General features: G+C 35.7%; 1 protein-coding gene across 2 annotated transcripts in view; it reads right to left on the bottom strand.

Moving 5' to 3' along the window:
- The window catches only part of LOC127451676 (alpha-2,8-sialyltransferase 8F-like), a 29,574-nt gene extending 22,272 nt beyond the window's left edge, over window positions 1-7,302 (bottom strand). The window contains exon 1 of one of the 2 annotated variants that reach the window (XM_051716533.1): window positions 6,907-7,302. In XM_051716533.1, coding sequence (XP_051572493.1) covers window positions 6,907-6,998 — 92 coding nt within the window. In that variant the 5' untranslated portion in view covers window positions 6,999-7,302. The remainder of the gene's footprint in view (window positions 1-6,906) is intronic. The other variant, XM_051716532.1, reaches the window with a different exon arrangement.
- Between the last annotated feature and the right edge of the window lie 9,644 nt (window positions 7,303-16,946).

Genomic DNA, 16,946 nt, shown 5'->3' with positions numbered 1-16,946 from the left:
AGACTCACTAGTGTATATATTCAGTTGCAATCTAAACTATTCAACCCCCACAAGACAGTAAGGATTTACAAAGGTAAGCTTTTCTGATGACCCAGAATTTTTAAACTTTACATCTATATCAGTTGTGAAACATTCAAATTCACAGTGTGAATATATAACCTAATATTTCTAAATAGTGGGATTTTATAAAAATACAGCCATGTCATAATTATTCAACCCCTATTGCATGTAGCTGTTCATTAAATATGTAAGGCTACACAAGTAATTGTTTTAAAACAAAATTAAGTCATCAATCTGCAATGGCACTTAAGTTTTAAATTTAAGATTAGCGTTGTAAGCAAAAATGTAATTCTATGCAAAAAATGCAATTAAAAATAAGATGTCTCAAGCTAATAGATGAGACTATTTAATTACATAATAAAGGTCATGGCTAAAAGTATATTTCCAAGGTACTTCAATTTCCAATAGACAAAGTTAGCAGCACCATTCATACATTTATTAAATATGGTACAACAGCAACCTTCTTGGGGTTTGGAAGAAAGCAAAACTTCACCAAGGGAAATGTTGACTTGAATATTCAAGAAGTAATTAGGAAAGACATATGGAGTCCTGGAAGAAGGTTTTATAGACGTATTACACTAAACTGAAAATTAGTTTTAGACCCACGGGTCAGCAGTACATTTGGAGTAAGATGACAAGGTGATGACAAGAACGACACCATCCCTACAGTCAAGCATGGAGGTGGGTCAGTCCTGTTATGGGGGTGTTTTGCGGCTGACACCATGGATTCTTTCAGGTATCAGGCCATTTTGGCATGAAACATTTGATGCCTTCAGTGTGTAAATTGAAGCTCGGTGATCACTGGACTTTCCAGTAAGACAATAACACCAAGGATACATCCAAGTTGTCCAAAATCTGGTTCAGGGATAGGTCGTGGAATGTGCTTAAATGACCTGCGTGAAGTTGGCCCCCCACCCACGCAAAACGTCGGCAAAATAGTCTCAATCGTTTGTGCTCCGTTTGTGCTGTAAAAATTTTCATTTGTGCTGCTTCGGATTTTTAAATATTAGACATTGAATTACAGGCGATGACGTCACCAGCCCCCCCACATGCTCTAAATTCACCCAAAATAAGCTCAATCGTTTGTGCTGGTTTGTGCCGGTAAAATTTCTGTTTGTGCTGCTTCGGATTTTTAGATATTAAAATAATATTTATAGGTAATTCTGAGGTCACTCAGCCCCCCACATGCTCCAAATTCACCCCAAATAGTCTCGTTTGTTTGTGCTTCGTTTGTGCTGGTTTGTGCCGGTAAAAGTTTCATTTGTGCTGCTTCAGATTTTTAAATATTAGACATTGAATTATAGGCGATGATGTCACCAGCCCCCCCACATGCTCCAAATTCACCCAAAATAAGCTAATCGTTTGTGCTGGTTTGTGCTGTAAAAAATTTTGTTTGAACTGCTTCGGTTTTTTAAAAATTAGACACTCAATTACAGGCGAATTTTAAATGCTGATATTTATTGAATACAATACTGACAGAATAAAATAGATCACTTAATGGTTACAAAAATCAAATATAGGTTAGTAGCAGTCTCGGTCATTCTGATTACTATATATTAGGCTACTATATTATATATTTCTAAAATAGGTCTATCTTGTTTTGTGTGTAGTCAGTATGATTTATGAGCAGTGAGCATTTTATTTCGGGTTTGTCATTTCAATCTCTTAACAAAATGTTGGATGAAGATGTTTTAATACAACAACAACTCCTTCTTATCAATGTTTTTGTAGTCGCTATGATGTTTATTAGAAACTTATTGGTGTTCAGACAGCAGCAGCTCAATATTCATCTGGTGACTGTCGGACTCTTTTTCTGTCACTCACTTTCACTCAGCTCTGGGCACGAGAACAAAAGTGCAAATCTCCTCGATGTGAACACACATTTAGAGTCGAATTGCAGAAGACTTTCTGTCAAGAATAATCAGCACATCATTTGTTCAATAAACAATTATCTTTACTTCATTCACTGGTCTTTCCTGATTTAACTTTTTCTTTATTTACATGGAGTATCATCTGCTACACTTCACTGCCACCACTAGGCGCAAGTGACACTTCTGTTCAAGATGCTCTTGTGCAAATTAGTGTAGAGTTAGTAGAGAAAAAGTCGATATAAATCAAACTACAAAAGTCGTTACTAAATCAAATTTCTGGCCAATGTAAGTATAATGTTTTAACACTGTCAGTTACAATATTATTTGTTAACTTCAAGAATAATGGTACAACATTCAAGAGAGCTAAGATTGTCGGTGATCAGACCTACCACCGTCGTGTCATCAGCAAACTTAATGATGGCATTGGAGCTATGTGTTGCCACACAGTCATGTGTGTACAGGGAATACAGTAGTGGGCTGAGAACACAGCCCTGTGGAGCTCCAGTGTTGAGGGTCAGTGAGGAGGAGATGTTGCTGCCTATTCTGACCACCTGGCGTCTGCTTGACAGAAAGTCCAGGATCCAGCTGCATAGCGAGCTGTTTAAGCCCAGAGCCCGGAGTTTTTCATCTAGCTTGGAGGGCACTATGGTGTTGAATGCTGAGCTGTAGTCTACAAACAGCATTCTCACGTAAGTGTTCTTTTTTTCCAAGTGGGAGAGAGCACTGTGTATTGTAGATGCAATGGCATCACCAGTGGAGCGGTTGCTGCGGTAAGCAAACTGCAGCAGGTCAAGAGAGAGAGGCAGCACAGAGCAGATGTAATCTCTGATTAGTCTCTCAAAGCATTTGCTGATGATGGGGGTCAGAGCAACAGGACGCCAGTCATTTAATTAAGTTATTTTTGATTGTTTTGGAACAGGTACAACAGGTGGTGGATGTTTTAAAGCATGTGGGGACTACAGACAAAGAGAGGGAAAGGTTGAAAATGTCCGTTAAAACACCAGCCAGCTGGTTCGCGCATGCTCTGATGACGTGGCCCGGAATGCCGTCTGGCATCAATAAAGTGATTTGATTTGATTGATTTGAGAGCTAAGATTGTCAATGTTTATTGAACAGAAAACTCATTGCTAATACTAATATATGCTAATTACAGTTGCACATGTGACCCATGTTAGTTTTTTGAATACATTGTGCATCTAGGGATCAACATTACCATATTGGTCCTAATATAAGGTATATTATCCTTATATATTATTACTATATTATATTATCCTTATATTCGGACCAATACAGTAATACATGAAAACAAGTTTATACTGAACATGACATTTTGAGTCAGGATTATTTAAGTGGGTAATTATGTTTTGCTTATGCCAGATGCCCAAGAAACCAGCAGTCGACAGAGATTCCATTTTCACAGTCCTGTGTTCATCAAAAGAGGCCATAGTCTAAAATGGCAACATAGCTACTCCTAATCAGAGCATCTGGACAGAGCTTAGGAAGCAGCTAGAAAACAAGATCACTGCTAAGGCTCTATACAGTTTTGTTAAATTAAATAGACACAACATCCGGACTGCTTTAGGGTTCACTCATGAATGTGATCATGAAACAAATGGCAGTAGTGATGACTCTGATTTTAAGCCAGGGTTCCTTTCACCCAGACCAAAAGATTGCTGGACTTTTGATCTTGAAGTTCCACTTCAGAAATGGATTGAATTCATGCCTGAAACGGTTAAATACAACAAGTTCTCTAAAACACAACAAAGGGAATACACAACTTTAAGCCTGGCATCTGGACACATGTGATAAATCATCACATATTTTTAAGTTTAAGTTTTTAAAGATCCATTATTTGTGTTAATGGATGTTCGATAGTACACAGTAATTAAATTTCAAAAGTAAAATCATTTTGGCTTCATTCTTAATTAATTGAGTCACGAGTTTCCACACACACACACACACACACTCACATATATATATATATAGTACTAGTCAAAAATTTGAAAACATTAAAAATTTTTAATGTTTCTGAAAGAAGTCTCTTCTGCTCACCAAGGCTGAATTTATTTGATCAAAAATACAGTAAAACAGTAATATTGTGAAATATTATTCCAATGTAAAACAGTTGTTTTCTATCTGAATATATAGTAAACTGTAATTTATTCCTGTGATCAAAGCTGAATTTTCAGCATCATTACTTCAGTCTTCAGTGTCACATGATCCTTCAGAAATCATTCTAATATGCTGATTTGCTGCTCAAGAAACATTCATTATTATTATCAGTTGAAAGCAGTTGTGCTGCTTTTTTTTTTCGTGGAAACCATGATACACAACCATTCAAAGGTTTGGGGTAAGTAATTTATATATATAAAAATAAAAATTTATATTTTACTAGCACAAACCAGCACAAACGTAGCACAAACAACTGAGCTTATTTTGGGTGAATTTAGAGAATGTTGGGGGCTGGTGACATCATCACCTATAATTCAGTGTCTAATATTTAAAAAACCGAAGCAGCACAAACGAAAATGTTTACAGCACAAACGGAGCACAAACGATTGAGACTATTTTGCTGACGTTTTGCATTGGGTGGGGGACAACTTCACGCAGGTCCTTAAATGGCCCTTTCAGTCCATCATTAAAATCCCATTGCAAACCTTTGTTGGGATTTCAAGGAAGCAGTGGCAGCACAGAAACCAAAGAATGTCAATGAGCTGGAAGCTTTTGCTCATGAGAAATGTGTAAAAATTCTAATAGAGAGGTGTCCGAAGCCCGAGAACACTTATCTGAAACATTTATTTGCTGTTATTAAGGATAAAGGATGCTCCACAAATGTTTGACTTTGGAGGTTGAATATTTTTGACATGACATTTGTGGAGAGAATTAGTTATTTGAGTAAACTTAACTCTTTGTTCTCAAAATCACTCAATGTGTATATATATATATATATATATATATATATATATATATATATATATATATATATATATATATATATAGTACACACACACACACACACACACACACACACTACTGGTCAAAAGTTTTGAAACAGTTATTCTTTATTATAATTTTTTTTTTTTTTTTTTTTTTACATTTTAGAATAATAGTAAAGTTATCAAAACTATGGAATAACATAAATGGAACTATGGGAATTATGTTGTGACTAAACAAAATCCAAAATAAATCAAAACTGTGTTATATTTTAGCATCTTCAAAGTAGTCACCCTTTGCCTAGAATTTGCAGACATGTACTCTTGACATTTTCTCAACCAACTTCTTGAGGTATCACCCTGGGATGCTTTTTAAACAGTATTGAAGGAGTTCCCATCAATGTTGGGCACTTATTGGCTGCTTTTCTTTCTTATTTGGTCCAATCATCAATTTCAAAAACTTTTCTTTTAAATAAAAATTTTAGTTTTATAATGAAATAAATTAATATGGAGGCGCAATTATATTTTTGTATACAAAACTAATTTCACACATTTAAGCATATGCCTTCAAATCAAAAGATTTTTAAGATCATGAGAAACATTTCAGTCAAGTGTTTCAAAACTTTTGACTGGTAGTGTGTATATATCTATATATATAGTCTTATTGTGTGTTCTATATATACATTATTTTCTATTACATTTTTATTTTATTTTTTTATTCAATTTTTAATTATTGTTTTATTATCATCTCTGTCTTGTTGCAGTTTAGTATTGTTGTGCACTGGAAGCTCCTGTCACCAAGACAAATTCCTTGTATGTGTAAGCATACTTGGCAATAAAGCTCATTCTGATTCTTTTTTACTCTAAATCCACGTTCACTTCCACATTCTTCTTTTGATTTTGACGATTCACTTTCTATGGCACCTACTGAGCAGGGAGGAGAATTTACAGTAAAAAAGGACTTAAATATTGACCTGTTTCTCACCCACACCTATCACATCGCTTCTGAATATATGGATTTAACCACTGGAATCATATGGATTACTTTTATGCTGCCTTTATATGCCTTTTGGACATTCAAAGTTCTGGCCACCATTTACTTGCACTGACCTACAGAGCTTAGATATTTTTCTAAAAATCTTAATTTGTGTTCAGCAGAAGAAAGTAAGTTATAAACATCTGGGATGGCATGAGGGTGAGTAAATGATGAGAGAATTTTCATTTTTGAGTGAACTATCTCTTTAAAGAGCTGTAGCTTTGAAATCCCTTTACAAACATACACACACACAATGTAATATTATAGCAGAAATAAAAATTACAATTTTCTCCATTATGAGATACAGTAATTAACTGTTATTGCATAGTGCGTACATTATCAGTAATAATTAGCTATTTATTACTAATACACATTATTTTCAAGAATTTCACATTTGAAGACATATTACACGTGCTTACTTCATGTTGGTCACACTTATTGGTGACCATGTTATGACTCAGCCATTAACAACATATCTGCTCCTTTGAAAGGGTCATTGAGGCTTGTGTCTTTCATGATTTGCATCTGAGAAAGCATTTGTTTAGACGAGGAAAGGCAACATTCAATTATTTACTAATCTGATGGAAAACTTTACTGAAACAGTGTAAACAGTGGACATCTAAAGTCCAACTCTTTTTCCCCCAGCATTCTGAATCTTAGTCCAGCTAAATAACTTCTGAACCATTTTCCATTAAACCTATCTAACAGCTAGTATTGCCTCACTTTGTTTACATACAAATCCCTCTTTATAAAACAGCTATCTAATATCCTCTGTTACTACTCAGCCATGTGTCAGTGTAAAGATTAAAAACGTGGTACTTACAAATATATTTTGGCAACTCTCACCAAACTGGCAGCAAAAGAGCCTGAAAGAGCAACGGGAGCTTTCTTCTTGGTCTCAGTTGCCAGCAGATACTCACATATTTTTAACACTCAGCTCTTTTAAAGTTCACTCTCTAAGTAGAAAGAAAGATAACGCAAAACACCGATAGACTGACATACTCACTTGTTAGCAATGAAGAACCAGAAGGCCAGACTGAAGAAAGAGCACAAGGTGATGACAGGAAGCAAGAGCATATGAGACCTCATAACGTGCATCCACTCTCACAAATAGCGACCGCTCTCGTAAACTCTCATTTCAGTGCAGATTCTCACATTGCCAAAGACTTTCTCTGTCTGTCTTCTTAATTTATGACGATCTGTTAAAGACTGACGCTGTCTGTTTCTTTATTCGCTCTCTCTGTGTGTGCGTGTGTCTCTCGCCAGACTGTTAATCTACTCTCTAACTTCTCCACCACATCCTGTCGCCTTGCCTCTCCCTTTCTTTCATTCTCTACGTCCTCTTCTCAACTGCTTTGGCCTGTTACCCTACAAAATATCAAACTGTTGCTTCTCCAGCATTCTCGGCCCCTCCCCCTCTCACTGGGCTGAACTTTCCGGACCCTCCCTCCCTATTTTGTCTCACACGCACGTTATATCGCGTGGTATTCGTTGTGCTGCGGGTTTAAGAGCTTTTAGACCCCACGAAGGTTATGGGCTGAGGCGGGTTCGAGCAGGGTTCAAACTTGAAGCTTGAATAAAGGAAACTGTTGCGTAAAAGGGATAGTTCACTCAAAAATGAAAATTCTCTCATCATTTACTCACCCTCATGCCAGCATGACTTTTTTCTTCTGTTGAACACAAATTAAGACTTTTAGAAGAATATCTCAGCTCTGTAGGTCCACAAAATGCAGGTGAATGTTGACCAGAACTTTGAAGCTCTGAAAAGCATATAAAGGCAGCATAAAATTAATCCATACGACTCCAGTGGTTAATTCCATGTCTTCAAAAGCTATAGAGCAATCCTTTGTCAGCGTACCCGCTTACATCACACGTGGAAGTGGTGGCCCGAACCATGTGAAAACAATAAACTTTTGTCAGATTCTGTTGTTGAAAAATGATTTTGAGGCCTTCAAGCAATCAATAGAGCTGACTGGACTGAGGAGATCATTTCAGCTCACGGCTTTGCAGCAAACATTTATAGCGAACGTTATTTCAAGTATCTTATTAACTCATATCATTATAATAATTGTATAGCTAAAAATATTTGTATTTATTATGGTTTTGTGTCATACTTTGGTTTTATCATCTAATCTGTCAAATCTAACACAACAGTCTGCCGGCTTTCTGCCACCACTTACAGCGCACACGCTGACATTTTTGGAAACAATGGGATTGGTCTATATGATAGGGGTGGAAGAAAACAGATCAATATTTAAATCCTTTTTTACTATAAATTGTCCCCCCTGCCCAGTAGGTGGCGATATGCACAAAGAATGCAAATCGGCAAAAACAAAAGAAGAAGAATGTGAAAGTGGAGATTTATAGTAAAGAATGACTTACATATTGACCTGTTTCTCACCCACACATATCATATCACTTCTGAATATATGGATTTAACCACTGGAGTCACATGGATTACTTTTATGCTGCATTTATATGCTTTTAAAACTTCAAAGTTCTGGCCACCATTCACTTGGGGACCTACCGAGCTAAAATATTATTATAAAAATCTTTGTATGTGTTCTGCAGAAGAAAGTCATTCATATCTGGGATGGCATGAGGGTGCGTAAATGATAAGATAATTAGATTTTTGGGTGAACTGTCCCTTTAAGTGCTGTAAGCCCCCACAAACTTGGTCTGATGAAAAGCTCAGTTTATTCAAGTATGTGGATACGAGTAGGGAATAAAAGGTGCCAAGTAATAATTACAATATACACTATACAATATCAAATAAAATTAACATCTAACACAGCATTATGGACATTAAAAAAATACTGTAACAGATATAAAGTTCATTGAAATCCCTTGATTATGTTGATCAAGGCATTGGTTTCTGAGGTTGTGCAGCTCAATAATGAATTTAGCTGCAACTGATGAGTAACCATCCAACCCCAGTAAAACATGATTTGATCCATTTCTGCTTAACTGAAAAACTGTGGCATGAGGTTTGAGAATTTCAAAGTATTTCTCTCTCACCTCAATTTCCGACAGTGTGTCTCTGTCTCGACCTCACCAATCACACTAAGCACATACCACCACTTCCTGTTTTTGGTGAGGATCCATCTCTGTTTTGTATCTCTAACAGTGTAAAGATATTCTGCCAGATTATATTTTCTATTTAGGGCTCGATAATATTTCAATTTACTTTGGTTTTTACTTTCATTTTCCCAGTGGTCCAAATATAATTTCTTTCTTTTATGATTTGGTGTATTCTGATTGGTAAGTTGCTAATTCATCAGTGGTGTTCTATGTAGTGAAAAAACACTGTGTAGTGTAGTATTTCCATTAGTAGTTAAGATAAAAGTTTCTGTCAACTGACATTTTTGTGGCTGCTAAATTGGATGACTGTTTGCCAAACTCTGACAATAAAATTCAACACTGTTGGTACGTTTGTTTTTCAATAAATAGCACGCTCATTTTTGTAATGGCAAATGTTACTGCTTTTAGCTTCTTTAGCCCTTAAGATTTATTGTACTCTAGTTCCTTTATTTAAATACTAGTGGCTATAGTCCTACAGAATTAAATAGAGCTCTTAAGTGTGAACATACTGTAACTGTTTGGTTTGGCAGTAATATAAGTCTTTGATTCTGGTAAGGTAAAATAGTACTCATCAAAACCACTCTTGTTCTCTCCCAGGGTAATACGAGTGTTGAGTACAGAATTAGCCCATAGCAGCACCTCATGACTGGGAGGAAGGGTATGTGTGCTAGAGAGAGTTTTTTTCCTTTCAGTTAAGGAGCCAATGAAGGTCAAGGAATGCGATGGGCACTGACCAATCAAATGCACATCTGAGGTCACCCCCCTGAACCCCTCTGGCTCACTCACTCAAATGTGTACACCCCAGCTACCCATTTCTTCTGATAGTTTGAGAAAGGGAGCGTATGGGGAGATTTTGCAGTGGTAGTAGTTGTGAGCTTATAAATATATAGGCCTATATGCTGTTTTTAGTGAGTGCAACTGCACAAAGTCCACATCAGGGAACCTAAGTGAATGTATAATCATATATCATTATAGCCATATGAGTGGATATTTGCATGCATAAGCCTACACGTCCATGCACTACAAACTCTTAATTATACCATTACTAAATCCTTTGGTCAGTGCTTTTAGCCATAAAACCCCATACAAACACAGAAGCTCTAGGGTACAGGAATGTCATGAATGTGCTTTTATTTTTTTAGCAGTCAGACTAAAAATACTTGATGTGACTATGTTGTAGTCAAGAAATAAAAATGGACATTTACATTTACATGTACATTTACATTTTCATTTATTCATTTGGCAGATGCTTTTATCCAAAGTGACTTACAAAAGAGAAAAACACAAGCAAATCATCTTAAGGAGACAGTGGTACGAAAAAGTGCCATATTACAAAGTTTCACTAGCATCAGAATAGTATTCAAAACAGATTAAAGTGCAACATTTATTTTTTAATTTTTTTTAGTGACTGGTTAAGTGCTCATAAAGACATAAAGAAACTTCTTTATAGTCTCTAAACATCAGTCTCCATCCCTCTATCACTTAATATGCTTGTGATGGAGGGGAAAACCCCATGACACACACTGAGACAGTAAAGTACTTCCTGTGTGTCCTTCATGTGATACTGACTGATGGGAAAATCTGAGAACACGGAAATCATTGAGCTATATTTTTGTAATTTAAACTATACCTTATCTAAAACTATTTTAAATAACATTTTTCTAATTATTGTATAATTATGATGAATATGCACACAGTTTTTATGACATCATTTACTGAAAAAAAAAAAAAAGGTTTATCAGGTAACCTACACTGTAAAGAGTGGTAACCTGCATTTGTTACTATAATAGCTGTTTCTATCTAATCTAACCCTGAAAAATGAAAAACTTTTGTTGATGTAACTTAATGTATTCAGGTTGATTTAATGATATTAAATATTTTTTTCTGTTGTTAATTTTAATCATGCTTAAACAATATTTTGTACGATTATGAGATTGTAGCATATGTTTACATTGTTTTTTTCATTTCATTCAGTTAAAAGGATAGTTCACCCAAAAATGAAAATTCTCTCATCATTTAATCACCCTTATGCTGTCCCACGATGTGTATGACTTTCTTTCTTCTGCTGATCAAGAACAAAGATTTTTAGAAGGATATTTCAGCTCTGTAGTTCCTCACAGTGCAAGTGAATGGGTGCCAAAATTTTAAAGCTGCCAAGCTTTTGAACCTCCAAAAGGACATAAAGGCCACATAAAAGTAATCCATATCTTCAGAAGTGATATGATAGGTGTGGATTTTTTACTATCACTCTCCTCTTTCAATTTCTTCTTCTTTTGTTTTTGGTGATTTACATTCTTCGTGCATATCGCCACTTACTGGGCAGGGAGGAAACATACTTAAACATTGATCTTGTTGAGTGCATTGCCTCAGAGACATAGTGTGTGTGGAGGCTTCAAGCCACACTCAACTCACCAAGTGCCCCACTGAGAACAAACCACATTATAGAGATTACAAGGAGGTTACCCCATGTGATTCTACCCTCCCTATCAACCAGGCCAATTGGGTTGCTTAGGAGACCTGGCTGGAGTCACTCAGCATGCCCTGGGATGAACTACTGCACTAGTGAACTAGCAAACTCCAGGGGTGGTAGCCAGCATCTTTTACCACTGAGCTACCCAGGCCCCGAGCTGAAATATTCTTCAGCAGAAGAAAGTAAGTCATACACATCTGTGACGGCATCAGGGTGAGTAAATGATGAGAGGATTAAAATTTTTGGGTGAACTATCCTTTTAATGTCTGTTTATTTGATTTTAAATATTTTTTAATTATTATTGTTTAGTAACATTTATGGTGAACTCAGTCATTTTTTCCTAAAGTCCTAAAGACATGAACTGTAATTTTGCAATATATGTAGGAAATCATGAGCACTCACATTAAAATGAAGAGTCATATCAGTAACCTTATAAAAGCTGTTTTATTTTACATTGGGAGTGTCCGCACATGGTGGCTGCCATGTTAGAATCACATGACCAGCCGAATACTACTCGCTTAATCTCAGTAACCTGTTGTTTGACACTTTCACCCACTGATTAAAGTAATCATGGCTGACTGTGAATACTAAATTTCTACAATGGCATTTGAAACTGAAAACTATTGATTTTAAATTATGCTGCATCCAAGCTGCTAGGTGACAGTATAAGTCCAAGATGACACAAAGTTAAAGGTTACTGAGTGCACCTTTAAGCATTTTCTAGATAATGAATCTCTGGGCCGATACAAGAACCAATAATTCACAGCTCATTGTGGCCGATACCGATAACCAAAAAAAATAAAATAAAAAATAAAAACAAACAAAACAAATGTTTTTTATTTGTAATCTTTTAACCTGTAACTGTTAGCTAAGTAGCTGAAAGCTACTCGTTAAAAAAAATAGGTGTAATTTAAAAGTTTTGAAAGTCTTAACTGCTGCTCTTTAAGGTTTGCCAGATGTAACATGAATCAGAAATGTGCATATATTTCACGTTTCATTGATTTGAATGTGAAATGAATGACAATAAACGTGCATAAATTGTATGGTGCCCATTTATACGAATATTTACGGTAATCCTAATGAATCGCTCTCACAGAGAGAAAACAATGAACCTCTAATAGATAATGCATAAGGGGATAAATTAACAACATGTAATGAACATTAAATAACAAAACACACAATACAAACCCTAATCTCTGTATACATTGCATAATATTTATTTATGCCAGACTGCAAGTGGTGGATTGTGTGTGCTATGTGAGTGCGCGAATTGTGGACATGAGCGTCTCATTCACAGATGCTTGTTGTAGCGCTCATATGTGACAGTTCCATTGTATAACTTATGAAATGTGATCACAATAATCATAATGGGAATAGGTAAAAATACATCATACAGATTGATTACAGCTGTTTTTTGGTATATGCCTTCTTCGTGCATATCGCCACCTACTGGGCTGTTGTGCAAATAGGATTTATTTATTCTTTATCCCTCCCTTTTTTCTTTCTCCTCCCTGCCCGGTAGGTGGTGATATGCATAAAGAATGTGAATCGCCAAAAAACAGAAGAAGAAGAACTCTCGTGAATGCGCATAGGAGGGCTTTTCGAAAGTAGATTTATAAAAAAAAAAAAAAAAAGGACTTAAATATAGATATTTTTCTCACCCACACCTACCATATTGCTTCTGAAGATATGGATTTTACCACTGGAATAGTATAGATTTCTTTTATGCTGCCTTTATGTGCTTTTTGGAGCTTTGAAGTTTTGGACTCTGTTGACTTGCATTGTATGGACCTACAGAGCTGAGATATTGCTTCACACATCTAGGATGGCTTGAGAGTGAGTGTGAGATGAGAGAATTTTCTTTTTTGGGTGAACAACACTGTTTCTTTAACACACCAACTATGACCACATCTCCTATCTTGTATGCCTATGAAAGATGATTGAGCCAATTAGAGTAAGTTATGGCCGATGCGACACTTGTAGCCCCGCCCTATTTGTAGCACCGCCTCGTTCTGCAGGCTGCAGCCAGGTCCATCTCGATATCAATGTCTCTAACACACTCACTGAGTTTAAGTCTAGACTAAAGTCTCATCTATTTAGCCAGGCATACGCCTAATTTATCCATCAACTCACAATTAGGCTGCTTTAGTTAGGTCTGCTGGATCCAGAAACACTGATCATGATCTATAACTCTGCAAAACATTTTATGGCATCTACACTGATATTATTCTATTTGTATCCCTGTTTCAACCTCGGGATTCCTATCCAGAACAGGCCAGATCCTGCTTGGTGTCGGACTCCACTGCTACATGTCTCTGAGTGATGACGACTAAATACAGCTGGTGCCAGCCAAACATCACTTCAGTCTATTACGATGGACTTCAGAGGATGAACTGACATGGGACATGGGATACTTCATATGCCACTGCCTGAACCTTGGACTTAGGATAGACCTCAACGAAATGACCGGCCAGTTGAACTGCGATGCACCTCACTGATCTCTGCCTGCATCACCTTTGTCTAATGATGGACTACACTTTTATAATGGAATACATAGACTATCAATTAATTGCCAACAAAAGCCTTCATCAGCCAACTAACAAAGGACAATACATCTATGTAAACTTCTGGAGTTAATCCAGAACAGACTTCAAAGACATTAGTCATTAATCTTTCAGTTCATACAAAATCTTTGTTTAAACACTGGCCCTTTACACTTAGTTTACTAATTTTAAACCATGACTTGCACTGCACATAAATAAGTAATACTGGCATTATATTCATGCTGTTAGCCAGAGGGGAACTGGCCCCCACAGTGAGCCTGGTTATATTTCTCCATTAACCAACATTTTATGGAGTTTTGTGTTCCTTGCCAGAGTCGCCTTCGGCTTGCTCACTGGGGTTCTAAATACAATTATTATTTAATTGTTTAATTATTTATTTTTATACACAATTTACAATTACACAATGATGACTCTAAGACTTTAAAGATATTACAGTTTCATTTTCTGTTAATGCATGATTTTCTGTAAAGCTGCTTTGAAACTATGCGTGTTGTGAAAAGCACTATACAAATAAAAATTAGGACTCTTAAGACTGCACATTAACATGGAAGGCCAAATTATCTTTTAATGTTCCCAGCATTACTCATAATTGCATTTTTACTAGTAGTATGAATTCAAATTGCAGAGATCTATAATTTAATGTTTACTAGTAAGAATTCCAAATAGAGAGGTCTCTAATTGCATTTTCACTAGTAAGAATTTTACTTACAGAGCTCTCTAACTGAATTTTACTAGTAAGAATTCCAAATAGAGAGCTCGACAATTACATTTGTACTAGTAAAAATGCATTTTAGAGCACTGCATTTGAATCTTTACTTGTCATATGTTTCCATTGACTCTCAATACAGAGCTCTACAATTAAATTTTTACTAGAACAAACTCACATTAAAGATGTTTAATTGCCTAGCTTTGTAATTGAATTATATAATCAAAATGTTTATAATTTTTACTTAAATGTCATTAGAGAGCTCTGTAATTATAATTCTTATAGATGAAATTACTCTGACGTCACACTGCAGGAAAACCCACTTCCGGGTTTTTTTGAGCAGCAGATTTCAATGATGGAAATAGGCAGCGTTACAATTTTAATATTCTTTTAAGCTTTACAGAATGTATTAATGTCTTTTAATGTTAATAAAAGTTATTATAAAGGAATATCTATGGTTTACAGTGAAGAAATTATGTGGGTTCTTTTCTGAAATTTTGGCAAAACAAGTTTAATCTTGGTTCAGTGAACCTGTATGATTATGTCGGACATTTAACAGGTTGATGAATACACAGCCTCACACATTTAACACAATTCTAAAGCCTAAGAATTTGGGTACTTAGAAATGAAAACTACCATCATACATACAATATGTCTTAACTGCTTAAATTATGAACCCACATACTGTACAATAAATAATATAATTTTACTTCAATATGATCATATTCCATATCAAAACTTGATAACAAAATTTTTTGGGTTGAACAATATTATTTACTGCATACAAAATAAATGCAAAAACATCATTTTAGCAGTGACAATATTTTTATTAATTTATCCTTTCACAAACTGTAGTCCATGCACTGTGGTGGAGGAGACGGGTCTTGTTCCTCTCGTTATATTGTACATGGTAGTCTTGATCATATAAGTTCATCTGTCACAGTGACAGCACTTTGGAAATTAAAAACAGCCATTTGCAGTCAATTGTGTCTAATAGATCAGACGCAATAACATTGACGGTAACTCATTGTAAAATTTTGTGTATATCAGATGTTTAAATTGTGTTGTGTTAATTTGATGTTATTGTAAATTGGTACTGTCTCATCACTGTCACGACTGCTATGTTGATCGAAACTGCACCCAAGAATTTCACACACCATTGCACTTGTGTATATGGCTGTGTGACAATAAAGTGATTTGATTTTGATTTGATTTGATTTAACGTTGGGAGCATTAAAAGCTAAATCAGCTAACCATACATTAACAAAAGTGCCACTAAAATATTTAATGCTAATGTATAACTATGCCACACAAGGCCTTTGTTTTGAAATGTAGCTTACCTTTCCAGGATTTGTAATGGGAAATGGGTATAATCGCTTCTGTTTTGCATTTAATGAATACAAGTTTTACTAGTAAGAATACAATTGCAGAGCTCTGTATTTGGAATTCTTGCTAGTAAAAATTTCATGAGAGAGCTCTGTAATTTATTTTTTACCAGTAAGAATCGAATTGCAGAGCTCTTTAATTGGAATTTTAACTAGTAAAAGATGTAATTGCAGAGCCCTGTAATTCAATTGTACAGCTCTCAAATTGCATTCTTACTAGTAAAAATTCAATTGCAGAGCTCTGTAATTCATTTGTAGAGTTCTGTAATTGCATTCTAACTAGTAAAAATGCTAATAGAGAGCTCTGTAATTGGAATTTCACAAGTAAAAATTTAATTATAAAGCTAGAAAATATATTGTAGAGCTCTCTATTTGAAATATTACTAGTACAAATGCAATTACAATGAGTAATACTGGGTGCATTAAAAGCTAAATCGGCTTGCCATACATTAACAAAAGTGTCACTAGATGGAGACAACTTTAAAAAATGTGCTTTACTTGTGTAGGGGGAAAGGTCTGATTTCTTTACACTTACATAAGTACTGATTTATTGAGGTATGCGCCAGATGATACAGAACATGAACTCGCAAGTCAGGTTATTTATTAAGACACTGGTCTCTAAAATTCTTCCTTTAAAAAAAGTCGACGAGAAGTTCTCCATCATATCGCACTCTAGTACAGAGCATCAAGGAACACTGAAAGAGGTTTATTGGTACGAAGGGAGATTAAGAGCCACACAAATGGCTGTTCAGAGAGAGTGGTGTCTGGTTCTGCTCTGCACATGTGGATCTGATCAACTAAAGGGTGCCTCCTTGAAGGAGGTGAGACCTAACAGTCATT

Source organism: Myxocyprinus asiaticus, chromosome 14 (assembly GCF_019703515.2).
Source record: "Myxocyprinus asiaticus isolate MX2 ecotype Aquarium Trade chromosome 14, UBuf_Myxa_2, whole genome shotgun sequence".
NCBI lineage: Eukaryota > Metazoa > Chordata > Actinopteri > Cypriniformes > Catostomidae > Myxocyprinus > Myxocyprinus asiaticus.
This window is presented reverse-complemented; position numbering and strand designations above follow the sequence as displayed.